Source organism: Paralichthys olivaceus, chromosome 7, assembly GCF_024713975.1.
Source record: "Paralichthys olivaceus isolate ysfri-2021 chromosome 7, ASM2471397v2, whole genome shotgun sequence".
NCBI lineage: Eukaryota > Metazoa > Chordata > Actinopteri > Pleuronectiformes > Paralichthyidae > Paralichthys > Paralichthys olivaceus.
Window position 1 is genome coordinate 6,978,903 of NC_091099.1, and position 16,250 is coordinate 6,995,152.

General features: G+C 41.8%; 1 protein-coding gene across 3 annotated transcripts; it reads right to left on the bottom strand.

The window, feature by feature from the left end:
- Window positions 1-1,679: 1,679 nt before the first annotated feature.
- Window positions 1,680-14,596, bottom strand: wfdc1 (WAP four-disulfide core domain 1). Of its 3 annotated transcripts, none has more exons than XR_002203452.2 (7): window positions 14,062-14,595; window positions 5,080-5,275; window positions 4,356-4,439; window positions 3,423-3,563; window positions 3,127-3,186; window positions 2,964-3,023; window positions 1,680-2,873 (listed from the first exon to the last, which is right to left on the bottom strand). XR_002203452.2 is itself a non-coding variant. In XM_020103600.2 (7 exons), the coding sequence occupies exons 1-6, from the start codon at window positions 14,155-14,157 to the stop codon at window positions 2,965-2,967; spliced, it is 627 nt and encodes a 208-aa protein (XP_019959159.1). In that variant the 5' UTR covers window positions 14,158-14,594; the 3' UTR covers window positions 1,680-2,873; window position 2,964. The 3 variants fall into 3 exon arrangements, 2 of the variants coding, with proteins under 2 accessions (XP_019959159.1, XP_019959160.1); XM_020103600.2 differs by having other exon boundaries at window positions 3,136-3,186; window positions 14,062-14,594; XM_020103601.2 differs by lacking the exon at window positions 2,964-3,023 and having other exon boundaries at window positions 3,136-3,186; window positions 14,062-14,596.
- Window positions 14,597-16,250: the final 1,654 nt, after the last annotated feature.

A 16,250-nucleotide genomic window follows, 5' to 3' on the forward strand; every position in this document is an offset into this window, starting at 1 on the left:
GAATCACAATCAATCAATTCAGCTAATCAATTAGAATTCAATGAATTATTCTCATCCCAATAGTCAAATCAAAGAAGCATGATTATTAAACAAAAAGCAGAAGCCAGTGGAGAGAGAGACAGACTTAACTTTTGTAATTCAACCAGGACAGAGAAGATCACAGCCCAATCCGAACACATCAGACAGATTTTTTAATCCACTTCATCAGGGATCAGCTCATTTGCCTCTTTGTCCTGAAGGATTTGTGAAAAATCAGCCGGTTCCTGGATCAACTGCCACTTATTACCCTAATGTTGGTCTCTTTTCTTCCTCTTTTAGCACATATGTGCAGAGACTGGTTTATCTCCGTCCTTCAGTTACTCTCACTCCTCAGTTCTCTTCCATTTTCCTTCCTTAGTTTGTTTTTCCCTCCTTTTCACCTTGTAGGTGTGTCCAATTTATCAGCTCCTATGCTCCTCCTTTTCCTGTTCAGGTGTAAAGGGCCATTCTGTCAATTTAATTTTCTCCTTACTGCTACAACATCTTAGCTGTTTTCATATTTACTGATGTTTATTGATTTTGCATGTTTACATATTCATTTCTGACGTTTATATTTTACCATCCCCATTTTTTCCCTTAGTGGGACTAATAAAGAATTACCGTATCTTATCCAATCCTGTATCTTTGGCTTCACCATATCTACTTTTGTTTCTTCTGTTCAAAAGCTGCTTCACATTTACAAATACTTATATGAATACTTCACTCATTTCTGTAAGTAATGTTGTTTGCGCCACTTCACTTCTTATCACTTCTATCTTATGAATATTACTTTTCTTTTATATACTCTGTTTATTACATATATATATGAGGCATTGTTTGTACATATTATAAACATTGTCTTCATATTGTTTACATTGCCTGCGAGTCACCAAAAGACCAAAATTAGATTTGTTAAATTAATGTAATGAACCCTAAACTCTTAGTCGAGTATCTTCCTTCACAAACAACAACATACTGAAGATTGTTATAAGACCTGAGTATTCTTTTGTTGTTATTCAGTGAAGAGTAGAGCTCTGTTCTGTTGAAGTTGCACCAACACTGTTGTGTCAGTTGTGGTACAATGTTGTGTTTTATTGTTCTTTATTGATATTTGTCGAAGGACATTCAACAGTGATGTCTGTCTTTGTCCAGTAGTGGGCAGCGTTGACAGGGTCACACACTGGATCACTGAAGAAACATGTGACATTTTTAAATACAGGAAAGCAGCAACACATCAAACTACAACACGGACCTGCTTCTCTGTGATTTTCAGGATCAGCTCCAGATGTGGAGCCAGCTGTGGTGCCCATCCTGTCTCTGCAGGTGGAACAGAAAAGAACATTCAACTGAGCTAAACTGCTTCAATCTGTCAAGTGTGAAGTTTAGTTCTAATACTTAAAGCACAGATAAGGAGGATGATAAATCTTTGGTTCATGAAATTCTATCTATCTATCTATCTATCTATCTATCTATCCGTCTGTCCGTCTGTCCGTCCGTCCATCCATCCATCCATCTATCTATCTATCTGTCTGTCTATCTATCTATCAATCTATCTGTGTGTCTATGTATATCTATTTATCCATCCATCCATCATCCATCCACTCATCTATCTATCTATCGATCTCTCAATCTACCTAGATTTCTTTCAGCTGGAAAAAAAATGTGTTGACAATGTTGTTTCTGTTTATTTAGAATAAACGAGGCAGCATTTCAGCACCAGTTAGGCAGAAACATTCAGACATCACTTTAGTTCTGCACACAGAGAATTCATGGTTACAGCTTTTGTTTTTACACCTTCAGCTTATTCTCCTGTTATTAGAGGCAAAAATGAACGTGAGCACCATATATATTGATAACACGACAACAAACTTAAATGAACTGAAGCAGGTTCAGCTCTAGAATAACAGACTTTCTGACCAGTTTTCAAAATCAGCTCCGTGTGAAAGCCCTTACTGTTAAAATGCTGGTATAGAGCAACATGGAGTTGAGATAATTTAAGTCAGACTGAATCATCTTGTTTATCAGATGAGCTACATTTGTCACCAGATGACACATTCATGCAAAAACAAACATAACAATTAATGAAAAGCTTGTGTATAACAGGTATTTGTTGCATGACTCATATTTCACTCTCTGTTGGTTTATTTATGTAGAGAATCTGTTAAAAAGTTAATTTCGCTCAAATGAGCCTCTTGAATGAACCAACTGAACTCATCAAGTTGTGACAGTTGGGATCTGCTGTCTCCACCCAACCCACAGCTTTTCCAAATCCCTCAAAACTGACACAATCCACACTCTCATATGGCATTCATTCTCATAATTAGAATTTTAATTCACATTTGGGTTTTACTCAAAGAAGCAGCTGGGATTTCTCCCATTTGTCCATAAAGTCTTCCAGATTTGCAGAAATTTGAATAGCGTGCTGTAGAGAACGAGTAACAGAGACATATGGTCTTGCTTTTCTCTGCTGACCAGCGTTCAGGTTAGAGTTTTAGAGGTTTGTCCATGTGTGAGAATAACAACAAGCGCTAAATGATTTAACTGTAATGTTTCCAAACATCCTGTGAGATTTATGGCAAAACAACTTTGGTGCACAGCCTGCTTTCTTTCCTGCATCACCATCAACACCCTCTGCTCCTTTCTTGCAGAATATATTAGACAGAGAGACGAAAAAGAAAATAAATGTAGGTATTTCTTTGGTGGTGTACTGTGGGCTTTGCAGAGAGGAGGTAGCAGCTGTGGGTGAAGTGAAAAGTTGAGATGTGGCCCTTGTTCAGGTGAGATGAGAACAGATCCACTGGGCTGACGTCTGAGGTCGTGTTATGGTCGTCGCTGAGGCTGAGGTCATGGTTGATCTGAATGAAGATAGAAAAAAGACAAACATAAGGTTTTGTCTCAGGGAAGATAAAGTTTTTTTCTCCGACACGATGTCTGAAAAAACGTACTTTATCCCAGGTGCTTGTGCTGAAGTTTTTCGTAGCCTACTGCATTGTTAGAGCTGGTTCCTGTCAGTCAATGAAACACATCATCCCATCAGGCAGGTCGATGTTATTTCAGACCCGGTGATTGTGTTTGTAAGTTAAGTGTTTTTTAAGTTGTTCTCATTACCTCACTTACCTAAGTAGTCCTTGTAGTCCTTAAAGTATTTGTGCCTCAAGCCCCGACCGTCTGTGAATGAAAGAAACAAAACTATTATATAAAACAAAACAAAACGCTCTGATCTGTGTATTCCACACTTTGTATTTTGAATTCTTGTTTTTCATTCTTGTCATTAAAAAATCATTAGGTTCTTATTTCTGTCCCTTTGAGCTTTTTATTTATTTGGAGATTAAATCAGATGTGTGCTGGATTCAAAGCCACATCAGAAAACTGCTCAGCTGTTACCAGAGGTGCCAGAGCCTTACCGGAGTTCCCACGCTGCTTGATGCACTGTCCCCGGTTGGGGATACCAGCGGTGGGGTTTCCCGGGTTGATGATGTGGCACTCGTAGCCTGTGGGGCAGTGAAGAGGCTCGTCTCCATCTTCAGTTGTGCTGCAGGCCTCAGCTGGTGGAAACATAAAAAAACATACTGGGCATTAGAGGAAATCACAGATGTGAACAACACCAGGTTGTTTACTTACCTTCTTTAAACCTTCTTTTTTACCTTCTAAATAGAATGCCATCATGCAGATTTAAGTTTAAGCATTGGAGGATACGTTGTCATCTGTGTTTGTTTGTCTGTTTGTTTATTAGTGAACAGGAATACACAAAAACTACACAACAGATCCTATTAAAGTTTGTGAAGGGGTGGGGCATAACTCTCAGTGGAAGCCATTAGACCTTTGGAGAGGATTAGGTTAAAAAGGCGGATCCAGGATTTATTTTTTCACTTTCTTTAGTCACTTTCCTATGGTTGCTGATGTTTTTCATATCTGAATGCTCAATTGAACTGGGATAAATACTGGGAGACTTAAAAACATCCCAGAGAATCCGGAAACACATACAACAGTTTAGAAAGAAAGAAAATGGTTTTGCTCACATTCACTGGAAGGGTGCTCTGAGAGCTCATTCCTCCACCAAGGCTAATGCTGCATCGTCAAGTTAAAGAGAAATTGAAGAAGAATCCTGGATCTTGAACTAGTGGGTTCTTCCCTGACCTGTTTCACATCTCTGCTAAGTTTTCTGTTATTCTGTCCAGAAGTTTTAGTGTAAATCAGCTAACAGACAAAAAAGCAAACAACCGCTGATGAAAACAGAACCTGACAGAGATGGAGCTGTGAGATTCAGTCAGGTCTGAGTTTTTCTACTTAATGCACTTTGTAAAATGTTTTCTATGACATCAGTGATGAGTTCTCACCTTGCAGAACCTCTTCAGGGCCGTCTAGCAACCAGCCGTTACCCCCCAACCACCGAGGCTTGGGCTGCACCAGCCAGTCCAGCACTGTTGTGAACACACACACACACACACACACACACACACACACACACACAGCTCAAGATGATGTCTTTTCTATGCTATTAAAATGTTAAATATCAACAATCCTGCAGCAGAATCAAAAAAACATCCTGTTGTGATTTAACCTGTTCAAAGGCCTTGTTTTTACTACTTAGTTTTTTTTTCAGTCTGTACTTTACTCAGTTTTCATGCAGCCTTTACAAATTATAGACTGTCTGAAATTTGAATAGTTTGATAGCTTGAAAGTTTGAAAGTATCTGTGTGTGCCAAGAATCTTCACACAGAATTTGTTTTGTCTTGTGGCTATGGTGCCAAAAGTTTTCTCATAAAAAATACTGAACTACCACAGGCCTTTAGATTCTCCTTTTTATGCAGGAAAATAGGCAATAAATATAACTATTTCTCTCTTGTTCGTGCCTCTAATACCCTACTCTACTAATCTCCTTGAAAAATGTAGAGATTGATCATTTAAAGACCTGGTTTACAACCGACTTATCTTTATAGGTTATTTTCAGGCCTGTGCACGAAAATGGGGACGCCTGGTAAAAGGTTAAGGGCCCATCTTTCTCTCGAATAGCTGCTCAGCTCAGACATTAAAACATTTTTGTCTGTTGCTTCTGCCGACCTGGTGGAGGCTGAACGGACTCCAGGCAGGCGTAGATGCAGCCGTTGTAGCAGCAACGTTTATGGCGCTCGCACTCTGAGTCTGAGCGGCAGCCCGGCACCTCGCAGGCTCGCTCCGGCAGCATTTGGGGCGGCGGAGGACACCGGTCGTTCTTCTGGTGCTGCGTGGACTGGGGGTGGTTGGGGTACTCGTAATCCTGAGAGACAATGAAGTAAATTAAGTTAATTAGAAGGATAAACTCTTTGAGATGAATCATCCCGTTTTCAAGTGGCTCCTTTACACAAAAAACACAGAAATACACAAAAATGTCTGTGGTATGAAGGAGCATGTGAGGGGGTTTTACCCCGATACTAAATAATATCAACGATTGTTCTTGATCCATCAAAAGCTGAGACACGCTCCTGTGCCAAGATATTTGGGATATTTGTATTCTTCCTCTTGTTAAATTTTTTCATCTGTTGTGTGTTCATCAACTCCCCCACTCGCTCTCTGTGAATCCTGCAGCAGATCTCCTGCTGTGTTCTCACATCAACTTTCTGCAGACTTTAAACTAGATGAAGAGAGTCTGCAGAAAGTCCAGAGGCTCTCACTTGGACATTTGTGTTCACACATGCACCTCCTCCGGAGAGTGTCCGGGTTCAGTGCATGTCTGAAAGCAGCTTCCATGTAGTGGTCATTACACAGAGGTTGGCGTTGCACTTCTCAGCCATCAGAGGGCAGCATCGGACTTGGGTGATCCCTTTACATCCCAGCACAGCAGCAGAGAAACTGACAGTTATTCTTTACGATGCAAGATAACGTCTTGACCTCGTCTTGGGGAAAGTGATTCACCGTGGGAGCAAACACTTTCCCGAGAGTGTGTGAGGGGAAAACCAGGCCACGAGACCTTGAGCTAAGCAAAGACGCACTTCACACACTTGTGTTCACATGCACGTGCACACACACACGCACACACTTTTCTCCACTGTTGCTGGCACGTTCTGCACTTGAATGCATCACCGCATTGGCATCTAGTTTTAACACAAATCTGCAGCTCATTATTGATTCTCACTCACTTGTGCTGGATTTGTGGGTTCATTCATTTTCCACACGATCATGCATCAAATATCACAAGTTCTTAGTTGTTCATTGTTATGGGTTGTGTACACATGGGAGATATTAGAGCGAGAAGCACATCTGACCTCTACTAAACATAAGCCCCAATGTTTCCCCTTCCGCTTTGTTTGCTTTCCTGTGAGATCGAGTTTCCAATGTATTCCACTTCTTTCTACCGACTGCTACGAAACAAGCGATCCTGTGCTGTCTACGGTCTGGTTCCACAGCAGAGGAACACTATGAGGATATTTCAATCTTAGACTAACTTTGAGCTGCACAGGATGTTATCTAACCATGTTCATTCCTCAACGATTGGTGAAGTTCAGCATCGTTTTTCTTTCCAGCAGTAAAACAAATGTTTTTTTTTGTCACGTTCCTGGTCTGATGATCACACTGCCTTTGTTATCCAGTCATAAAACTCAAACTTAGTGGTTATGCTTGTTTGTCAGTAACACAGCATGTGTTCTCAGCCGTTTGACAAACAGTTCTGCAGAAACATAATCTCATTTTCTTTCTGTATTAATGTCTTCTCATCTCTCAGTGCGGGTGAATTTCCCAGAATCCCCAGATTCAGGGATAAATTCAGCATCTGTATCAGGGTGTTCCAGACAGAAATGACTGTTGTTTTTTTTCTCTACACTAGATTAGTAATTAGATAATCAGCTTGTGGTTTGCACACGATCATTAAAACTGTGCTGTTTATTTGGCAGCCAACTGAACGCTCTCACAAACCACCCGGAAAAATGAAAGCAAATGTTTGGCGGTGACGGTGGTATCACACACACTGTATGTGTGTTCACTTTAAACACCCATTAATTCATTCTGGCAGCTACGAGCTTAGTGGGTGGAGGGTTATTTAGGAGGTGGGAGGGTGGAGGGAACAATGTCTGGCTCTCGCAGTAAAAGCTTGTAAAAGTTACTGTGAGATCTGCATATTACTGCAAGTAATGGAAGTTTTAAGATGAGAATTCTGGGTCAGTATTTGTGTTCAGAGAACTGATTATCTTTCCTCCTTTGTTGGGCTGCTTTTCAAATTTCAATATGTTTTGGGTTTCATTTCTTGAATAAGTCTGTAACTCTGAGATTGTTTTAAGAGCTTTGTTTCTATTTAAAGGTACAGTGTGTAAAAATTTGTGATATCTAGTGTTGAAATTGCATGTTGCAGCTGAACACCCCTCACCTCCCCTCTCCTTCCAAACATGAAAAAGAAACTATGGTAACCTTTAATTGTCATAAAACTCAAAAGGTGTTTACTTTGTTCAGTCTGGACTAATGTAAAAAAAGATGAACGCGTCCAGATGAACGCGTGCGGCGCTCTGTGTCTGGTTGATGAAACAAAAATATTTCAATGTAATCTTCGCACACAAATCCAATATTCTCACATACTCAGACTGGATATTTCCTCTCTTATATTGGAGCTGATCGAACTGATGCCAAATAGCTGGAATGTCTGGAACATCAGATGCTCTGAGTGAAAAGGTGAAGCAGTGGTTCATGCGGAAATTATGTGTAAATAAATGTTGTTGTTGTTTTAGGGTGTAGTCTGAGGGTACTGAACCAAAATCTACTCCAGCGTGAAAATATCACTTCAAGGACACAAGGCTTGTTGGTCTTACAGGAGACTTTTCGTGTTTGTTTCCTCTAGTGCGTTGCTTAAGATTCTGCAATGTAAAAAATCGAAAGCAAAAGCACTCGAGACTTGCTTAATGCACGTTAGTCTGGAACTCCCATAACAAAGCCAGGAGTAGTGAGAGCGGTGGCTGACATTTCCTGCACGTGCCAGAAGCAGTTGATCAATCAAAACAGATCAGGCTTAAAGAGACAGGAGCTAAAATCAAGTGTTTCAGACAGAGGCTGAAAAGAGGAGCTGCAGCAATGAACAGTCTAAAGGAAGTGACGTGTTTTCTAAACATCCCAGCATGTAAAGCTTTTCAAGTAATAATACTAATTATAAACATGATTATGAGAAGATATTGCAATTTTATTTTAGTTACATTTTACAGAGCAGCTCTGTCATTGACTTCATTTATGGCTTTCGTGTGAGCGGTGGAGCCACAGCCGTTCACAGTGTCTCCTGCTCCTATGAAATCTATGAATGAGCCCTGCAAAGTCTGCTGTGATTGGATAATGACATAATGAACACGGCTGTCTCCCCTTGTCTCATATCCGATCGGTTCTCAACGTCTCCTGCAAATGTCTCCAACAAAAGGTCAAGTGTGCCCTTCCTGTTTATGTGAGTGTGTTGTGTGTTCACTCACATGACTCTGCAGAGGTGTGTGTTCACTGTACTTTTGCTATTCCACTCTGCTTCACTCTCTGGGCTCCACTTCATGTGTTTGTACACCAGCAGTGCCACCGAGGGCTGCGTCACAAGCGCTATCACACAAACATCTCTCTGATGTTCCACATTGTTTATTTACACTCCTGTCTGCCATGCTGCTCTCCCGTGGAGACGCTGCCAGCGGGCCCGTGTGTGATGTTCATGTCTGTCTGTGGGCATGTCCCCCACCGCTCTCTATCTGTCTGTCTCTGTCTACAACACTGTCACCATCCCTCCTTGATTTTTTTCCCGTCCTTTTCCTCTGATCTCTTTGGTGTGGCATGATACTGTCTGTTTATCTCGACTTCTCTTTTTTCTCTGTCAGTCGGTCTTTCCTTGTCTCTTGCTCTGTGATTTTATGGGGAGTATGTGGGGAGAAGCCACAGGAGACCCTGTAACTGCTCTGAGATCAGGCCATTCATGGGTCCAGGCAGAGATCTCAGACAGATGCAGGGATTTTCTGCTTCCTTTGTGCAAGGATACACCCACACACACAAACACACCCATTCTCTGACATATGCCCATACATTACTGCAAGGTCAAGGTTGTGCACATGTACATAAACAAGGCAGAGCAACAGATTTCCCGCTAAATGAAGTAGCCCACATGACACATCTGGTTAGCTTTCAAATTGTCAGGACTCATTTCCTGTCTCTGCACTCAGTTTTGACAGAAAGATCGACAGATGCGTAGATGCATAGAGACGTGGCGGGCTCGGCTGTGAGGGAAACAGACGTCCTGTAAATCAGCTGTCGATGACTGACGGGGAAACACGCTGTCAGACGATCAGGTACTTCAGTATAGTAAAACATAAAGGTTGGGTCTGTTTAGGCTGTCCACAATGAGCGGAAGTCAATACAAAGAACAGCTGCTCAAACCTGTGTGTGTGTGTGTGTGTGTGTGCGTGCCTACTGCAGGTCACACTTCTCCAGTGTGAGTCCAGTAATGTGCAGCTGACCACATCATCTGACTGGGATTAGTCCACTGGATTACACTGGCTCACAAAACTATTACTTGCAGGTTTCTAGAATGTTGTTCAACATTTTCTCAAATCAAAAAAAGAGTGAAAACAAAGCTCTCTAGGCCGACACACTTGCTTTCTCAACATTAACAGGATAATAAGTTCAGGTGATGGTGTCGCACAGTTCATATTCGGTAGCTTCCCACAGTTCTCCCTCCACCTTAAAAGTCAGCACTGCCAGTAACGCTTCCTTCAGTGAGATAAAATCACGAGTAAAGCAACAACTGTGACCGTAACTTTGCTGAGCACCAGCAGCCTTTGCAGCAACAAGAATACACTTATTCCATCAGGCTCCCAGTGGTTTCCATGTAAACAAAACTAATCCTATCAATCACTTGTCTGGAGTTTAGACTGCATCGTCCCACTCACTGAAGTAAAACGTGTCCAAATGTTCCTCATCATCGCAATTCTGTTTGGAGTTCTTAAAATGTTCTTTTCTTATCGGAGATAAACGCTGAGTTTAAAATTCTTTTTAACTGATTTACAGTTTTGCATTTCTCTTGAATCTGTTGAGTCTGATTGTGGAAGTTTAAATTGCAGATTATTATTCAATTAGAAACGCCAAAGTACCATCGTGCAAGAACAGGCGCTTGGGGCACAGAGTGGAAATGAAAGAGGCCATTCCCCCTATTACAAGTCAGTGTACCATCAAAATGATTCTGAAACTGTTGCATAATGTTGCTTCAATGTCACCAAAGTTCAGCTTGATCCACAAACATTGCATGGATTTACTTTGGCCCCACAGGCAAATTCACTATTTTCTGTGATTCCCTTAGATTTAATCTGAATCCCCACGAAAATGTTGTGGTTTTAAACGCTGGCGTGACGAGGCCTTTACACAGACAATGCTTGCCAAGTCTGGATTTGTCACACATTCCCAGGATTTGTCAACTCTTAGTCTTAAAGGCTGCAAACTCTTTGCTCATGCATTAAAATACAGTTCCTACATTAAGCAGTGAAGGCTGTATAATTCACGTCAATTTAATATGTGCTTATTCCTAACTGCTACAATCAAATAGTCATGTTCACTCCCAGTCAATTTAATTAATGACACAAAACGCTGCCTTGTCTGTAATTTAGAGCACAAGGGGTCATAATGTTCAGTAAAGTAATCATTTTTAAAAACCTAACCCTGGTCCTCAAGAGCTACAAATTACCCTCCGCCTTAAAGCAGTGTCAGAAACGTTTTTGTTTCATGTAGCAGTCAAACAGCCGACCAGAGCCAGAGCAGGGAGTGTTTATGTTTCTGAGCATCTGCAGGGTCCCTGTCTTCAAACCAGGTGGTGTGAGAACAGTGCACTTCACATCAAATCAATGAAAGTCTACAGAATCATGATGGTCGCCTTACACAGTTCGTGCACACTGACACGCCCTGACAGGTCTGAGCTGGAGTGTGTTACGGCAGCTAAATCACCCAGCGTGTGTGTATGTGTGTGTAAGTGTGTGTGTGTGTGTGTGTGTAGAGGGGGGATGTTTAATTTGTTGAGCAGGAGGAATTTACCACGTTAATAAAGTTTCACACACAGGAGCTTGGGGCGTTCATCTGAGGCATGTTTCTCTTGATTGCAAGCTTCCCTCTGATGCCTGCTTCATATAACCAAAGCCCCCTATTCCATGATATGTGCTGTTTGCCATTTTCTCCGTCAAACACAAAGAGGAAATGAGGAAAGTGCTGCTGGTGACCTTTCAACCTTTTGGTAGGAAGAGGTCTGGATAAGAGAAGGTGGACATGGCTCTGATCCCTAAACCATCAACCAGAACCCTGCACTGAAAAAAACTTTACTTTAAAATCTGTTGAAAGAAGTTAAGAGCAAACCTGCTGAAAGAATAAGAAATACAGACAGACTTTAGATTTCATATCACAAAAAATATTGGCAACTGGACAAAACACTCAATTTAATTTGATTTCAATTTGGTTAACTTAAGATTTTGGGGGGGAATTTGTAACCTATTTCTAAATATGATGAATATTCCTAAAGTGGAGAGAAACACGCAGAGAGAAACACACATTCACTGTCACAGTCACAATATGGTCGAATGAAGTATCAAACAAGTTAAAATAGTCCGAAGTTAAAATACAGATAATGATTGTCGTCCGTCCGCAGCAGAATTCCTTAAAAACTACTCATCTGATTTCCATTAAATCTTGTGGAATGGTGGAGCATGACCAGAGAAAGAACCCATTCAATCAAGGAGCGTAAAGGGATCAACTGAATATTTTCCTCTTTCTTTAACATTGTAAGATGTTGGGCGTTAACGTGTTTCTGAAACATATACAGAAATTAATATGTCATCACTCGTGCATACACATTACAGTCGCAGCAGACGTTCTCTCTCTCTCTCTCTCTCTCCATTTATACTGTGCCATTGTGCATTTCTAGCTTTCACATTATATTTTGACTTTGTGAATTCTCTGACATTTAACCTGGGGATTGGTTTTATGCTTGCAGTTTGCTTTTCTGCAATGTTATCAAGCACAAGTAAAGCAAAATATCAAATGAAAATGGTTGAAAGAAGTCACTGATCTCTTTCATGTGTTCTTTTTAATTTAGATGAGCTCTTTGGGGTTTCCACATCTGTAGAATATTTAAGGTAACAAATCCTCAAAGTCTCTAATCAAGCATTTGGGGTATTTCCACATTGTCTTCATCATCAGCCTCGTCTAGAAGTTTTCACTAATTCGAATTAAATAAATGTTAATGTAAATAAATCTGGTGAAATCATCCATATTCAAAGAACAAATAAAAGCAGGACAGGTAGTGAGCATGTTGGTGGTCTGGGTTTGTTGCAGATTGTTTACGATTTCTCCTCTCAGGACATTTACTTCATAGTGCAGTGCCTACGTGGAATATTCAGTGACTATAATTTATCCTTCTGCACATCTGCGGTGATATGAATGAGGCTCAGGGTGTGTGAGGGTGTGTGTGTGTGTGTGAGTGTGTGTGTGTGTGTGTGTGTGTGTGCATGTTTGTGCATGTGTGGGAGCTGGATAAGAAAAAATGAAAGATGGAAAGATGCAGAGATGAAAAGGTTCAGAGGGAAAGCGACAAGCTCCATATGCACGGTCGTGTCAGCATGTTCCAATTACAGCAGCTTTGAAGCAGAGTCCAGTGAGACGGTGCTTTTGGCCCATCCTGGGAGCACGAGGAGACGAGAGAAGGGAGATTTGAAAGAGGGAAAACATGGGGGGATATACTGAGAGAGGGGGAAAAGAAAGCAGGCAAGAGAGAGGGTGGAAGGGTAGCTCCATCATATGAGAGAGAGGAGAGATAAAGGCTGAGAACGAGAGCGAGAAGGGCGCATAAGGGCAGAACTCATGAGAGAGAGCATGAGGGGGAAAAAGGGCAAGAGAAGGCAGCACGCTACATCGAGCCCTTGTTAGAAATGATCAATCAGCCACATTGAGCTGAGTTAACAAGCAGGGGCCCGGTCTGCAAGTTCAGTTCCTGCTCTAATTATCCACCACAAACACACACAGACTGAGGCTGGACGTCCAGTGTGCTGCTCAGTTACTCATATGGAAACTTGAAATCATTGACTTGATCCAACCTGTTGCAAACTACAACTTTGGTGCTTCATCAAATAAAAAACAACAAAAACTTCTTCTGTTCATGTGGATTTTTCATGTTTCACACCCAAACTGTTGTCGACAGTTACGATCCTCTACAAGCAAGAGAAAGATAGACAGAAGATAATCAACCAATTAAAAGTGCTACCAGGAAACTGTACAACTGCATCGAAATGATCCCCCAGCTACGTCAGCATTGTTTTTGTTTATCAAAGCTTTAAAAAGTGATCTAAAGTTTTGTTTGTAAAATCTTAGTCCGCATATTTAAAAAAAAGAGGATGGAAAAAGCTGAAAAGTTAAATTATAGATATTCCGATATGATGCCAAAAGCAGGACCAAGTACCGACATAACATATATAGCTGTGTTAAATATGAGGCTACAGCTAGCTGCTAGCTAACTTGTCTTAAAGGCTGGAGACAGGAAAACAGAAGGTCTGTTTGTATTTGTTAATTACGCCTAAAAACTAAGTGTAAAAAAAGAAAAGTTGTTTAGGTTCAGAAGTCGTAGCGTCAAGAAATATTTGGCTCAAAACTTCCGTAAAACTTTTTGTAAAAATTAAACAAAGAAAAGATAATATCGTATTTTGTGTTGGTAGGTAAAATGTATTTCCAAGCCCTGCTTCCACTGTTCCTAGTCTTTATGCTAAACACTATTTCCCAGAATGCTTTTCCTTTAAGTACAGCACCTGAATGAATGCACTAGGTGATTTACGCCATTTTTCTTTTCATCACAGAACTTCCACACTTCTGACGTCAACTCGACTTGACCACCTCTCACCTCGGCCACAAAACTGCTCCCACAGTGTGAAACCAGCTCTGTAACAGAGCCGCTATTGTACCGAAACACTCTGAGCTTTTCGCCCACATCCACTTTCGCGGCTGTGAGAGCCACAAGAAAGAGATGGAGGAGAAAGCCACACACACTCATCATAATGTGCACATGTCCTAAAGTCAGAGGTGAGGTTACAGCAGCCCCACCTTTTGGTTGAGTCCTCTTTTCCTGATTCTTCTGGCATCACTTCCTGTGGACAGGACCAACAGGGACATCAGCAACAGCAGCATGGACCCCGGCATGGTCTCTGTCCTGCACCCCCAACTTGAAACTCTCAGTGCCCCCTCTTCTTTCTCCTCCCTTCCTGTCTTCCAGAGTTATTCCTTCTTCTTATCCGGTGTTAGTTTCTCCTCTGCTTCTTTCACGGTCCTTTTTCCAGCTGAGGCAATAACTCTCCCCGGTGCTCATGTGCAGCCAGAGATTACACAAGCCCTCTCTCCCTTTCGACAGGACCTGCCTTTATATCTGCCTGAGGAAAAGTGCAGGGCCGAATGACAGAGTTAGAGGGAAGGAAGGGGAAAAGTACAGAGAGGACGAATGCAGGGCAGTGTGGTGAAGGGGGGGGGGTCAAGAAATGAAGAGGAGAAAAGTTAATGGAGCGAGAGAAGGAGGGAAGGAGGAGAAACGGCAGCTGTTTGTGCATCAGTTCCTGAGAGCTGGAACTGTCTGCTGGCATGGCGTGCGCACATGTCTCTCGGAAGAGGGGGGGAGAGGAGGGGGGGGGGGGGGCGTGAAAGGAGGGAGGGGAGAGCATTAGAGAGGGCAGAGTGTGTGCGAGACCTCTCCCCTTGTTGCATCCCACGGCACATCTGGGGATCTTTGCAGAGTTTGGCCATCGTGTGTTTGGGACGTGTTTCATATTCTGTAGCTTGGCTTCACATGTTCTGTTGGTGTGCGGCTTGGGAGAAACACAAGTGCGAGGTTTTGAAAATATTTGACTGTTTGCCCACAGCTCCAGCATGGGCTGCATGCAGAGTCCGACATCCGTGTTTACATTCCAGATGAATATGACTGATTTAAAACAATACAGCGTGACCGAGAGGACTCGACCGCACCTGAATGTGTGTGAACTCCTCTGTCTGTATGTTTGCAGTGTGATTTCACTGTTGCTGACCCTTGAAGAGAGAAAGCATGTGGTGTGTTTCAGGGATGGGGGGCGCCCTCTCTATCTCTCTTTCTCCCCATCTTCTCATTCTTTTTAATGTCTCCCCCCTTCTCTCACCCCTGCCACCTTACCACAAAACCTTCCTCTCCTTCCCGTCCCTCCATTCCTCGTGTCTTGCATTGAAAGGGAGAAAGAATGCCAAGCCTGCACAAATCTCAGTCATTATTAGTTTTACAGGAGCAGGGCTTATGTCACTGGGAGGCCCCGGCTTCACTTACACAAAAGGCAGAGCAAAGAGAGAGTGAGAGAAAAGGGAGAGAGGAAACAGGGGGGGGGGGGCACCCGGTATATAGAGGTATTGGGTAAAAGATTGTGTGAGAAAGACTGGGGTTAGAAAGCAGTTTAGCAGATGCAGAGGTGCATTAAATACTTTGGAAATGACCCAGTTAGTAACTTCCCATTACTGGTGATTTGCCTGTCAAGCCTCTGCACATACGACACTAATAATGGTTGGAAATTTCCCATTTGGAATTCTCTGTATTTGACAAAGATGGACAAATGTCTCTAACTGGTGATTTTATCATCTGCAGTAAACAAACAATGCGACATTTGACGTTTTGAAATGTCTCTACAGTTAATTATTTTTGATGTCAAAAGCAGTAGGATGAAGACTAATATGTTTCTGGCAAATGTATATGGTATAATGAGTTTTGTTGGGGTTCTTGATTATCAAATCCCATATAGAAGCATAGAAAAATGCATTATTTAATTCATGAAATAGCAATCATCGTTTGCAACTGCATAGCTTAGCTTCCTGTACCTGTTCTAAACCTGCCTGTTTGGACTGGGCTGTTTGTTTGACCTGTGGAAAAGTGACCTGCAGTAATAGAACCGCAGCAAGAATCCACACAGCCCTCACCAGATATGTGAGCCACAAACAGATTTCTGGTATTATTAAAAAGATATTTCATACTTATGGACCATGTGAGCATATTGATTAGGACCTTCTTGCATAATCAACATGTGTTTGACTAGAAATGACATGACTTTATTGAAGATACAGCATCATTCTTCATGAGAGAGGAAACATCGACTACTGCATCTATTAGAACGAGTACAGGGGCAGAAATATGTGGCGTGGTTTGGTCGAACAGAGAATAATAAAATCAGTATTCAGCTCTGTCTCTTATCATAAACTACGCCACACCCTGAACTGTCTTCATTTCTTAC

Coding starts and splice junctions, on each gene's coding strand:
- wfdc1 (XM_020103600.2), bottom strand. CDS start 14,157: ATGCCGGGGTCCATGCTGCTGTTGCTGATGTCCCTGTTGGTCCTGTCC. Junction 5,276..14,061: donor AAAGAGGACTCAACCAAAAG/GTGGGGCTGCTG, acceptor ATTGTCTCTCAG/GATTACGAGTACCCCAACCA. Junction 3,187..3,422: donor CAAGCAGCGTGGGAACTCCG/GTAAGGCTCTGG, acceptor TTTCATTCACAG/ACGGTCGGGGCTTGAGGCAC.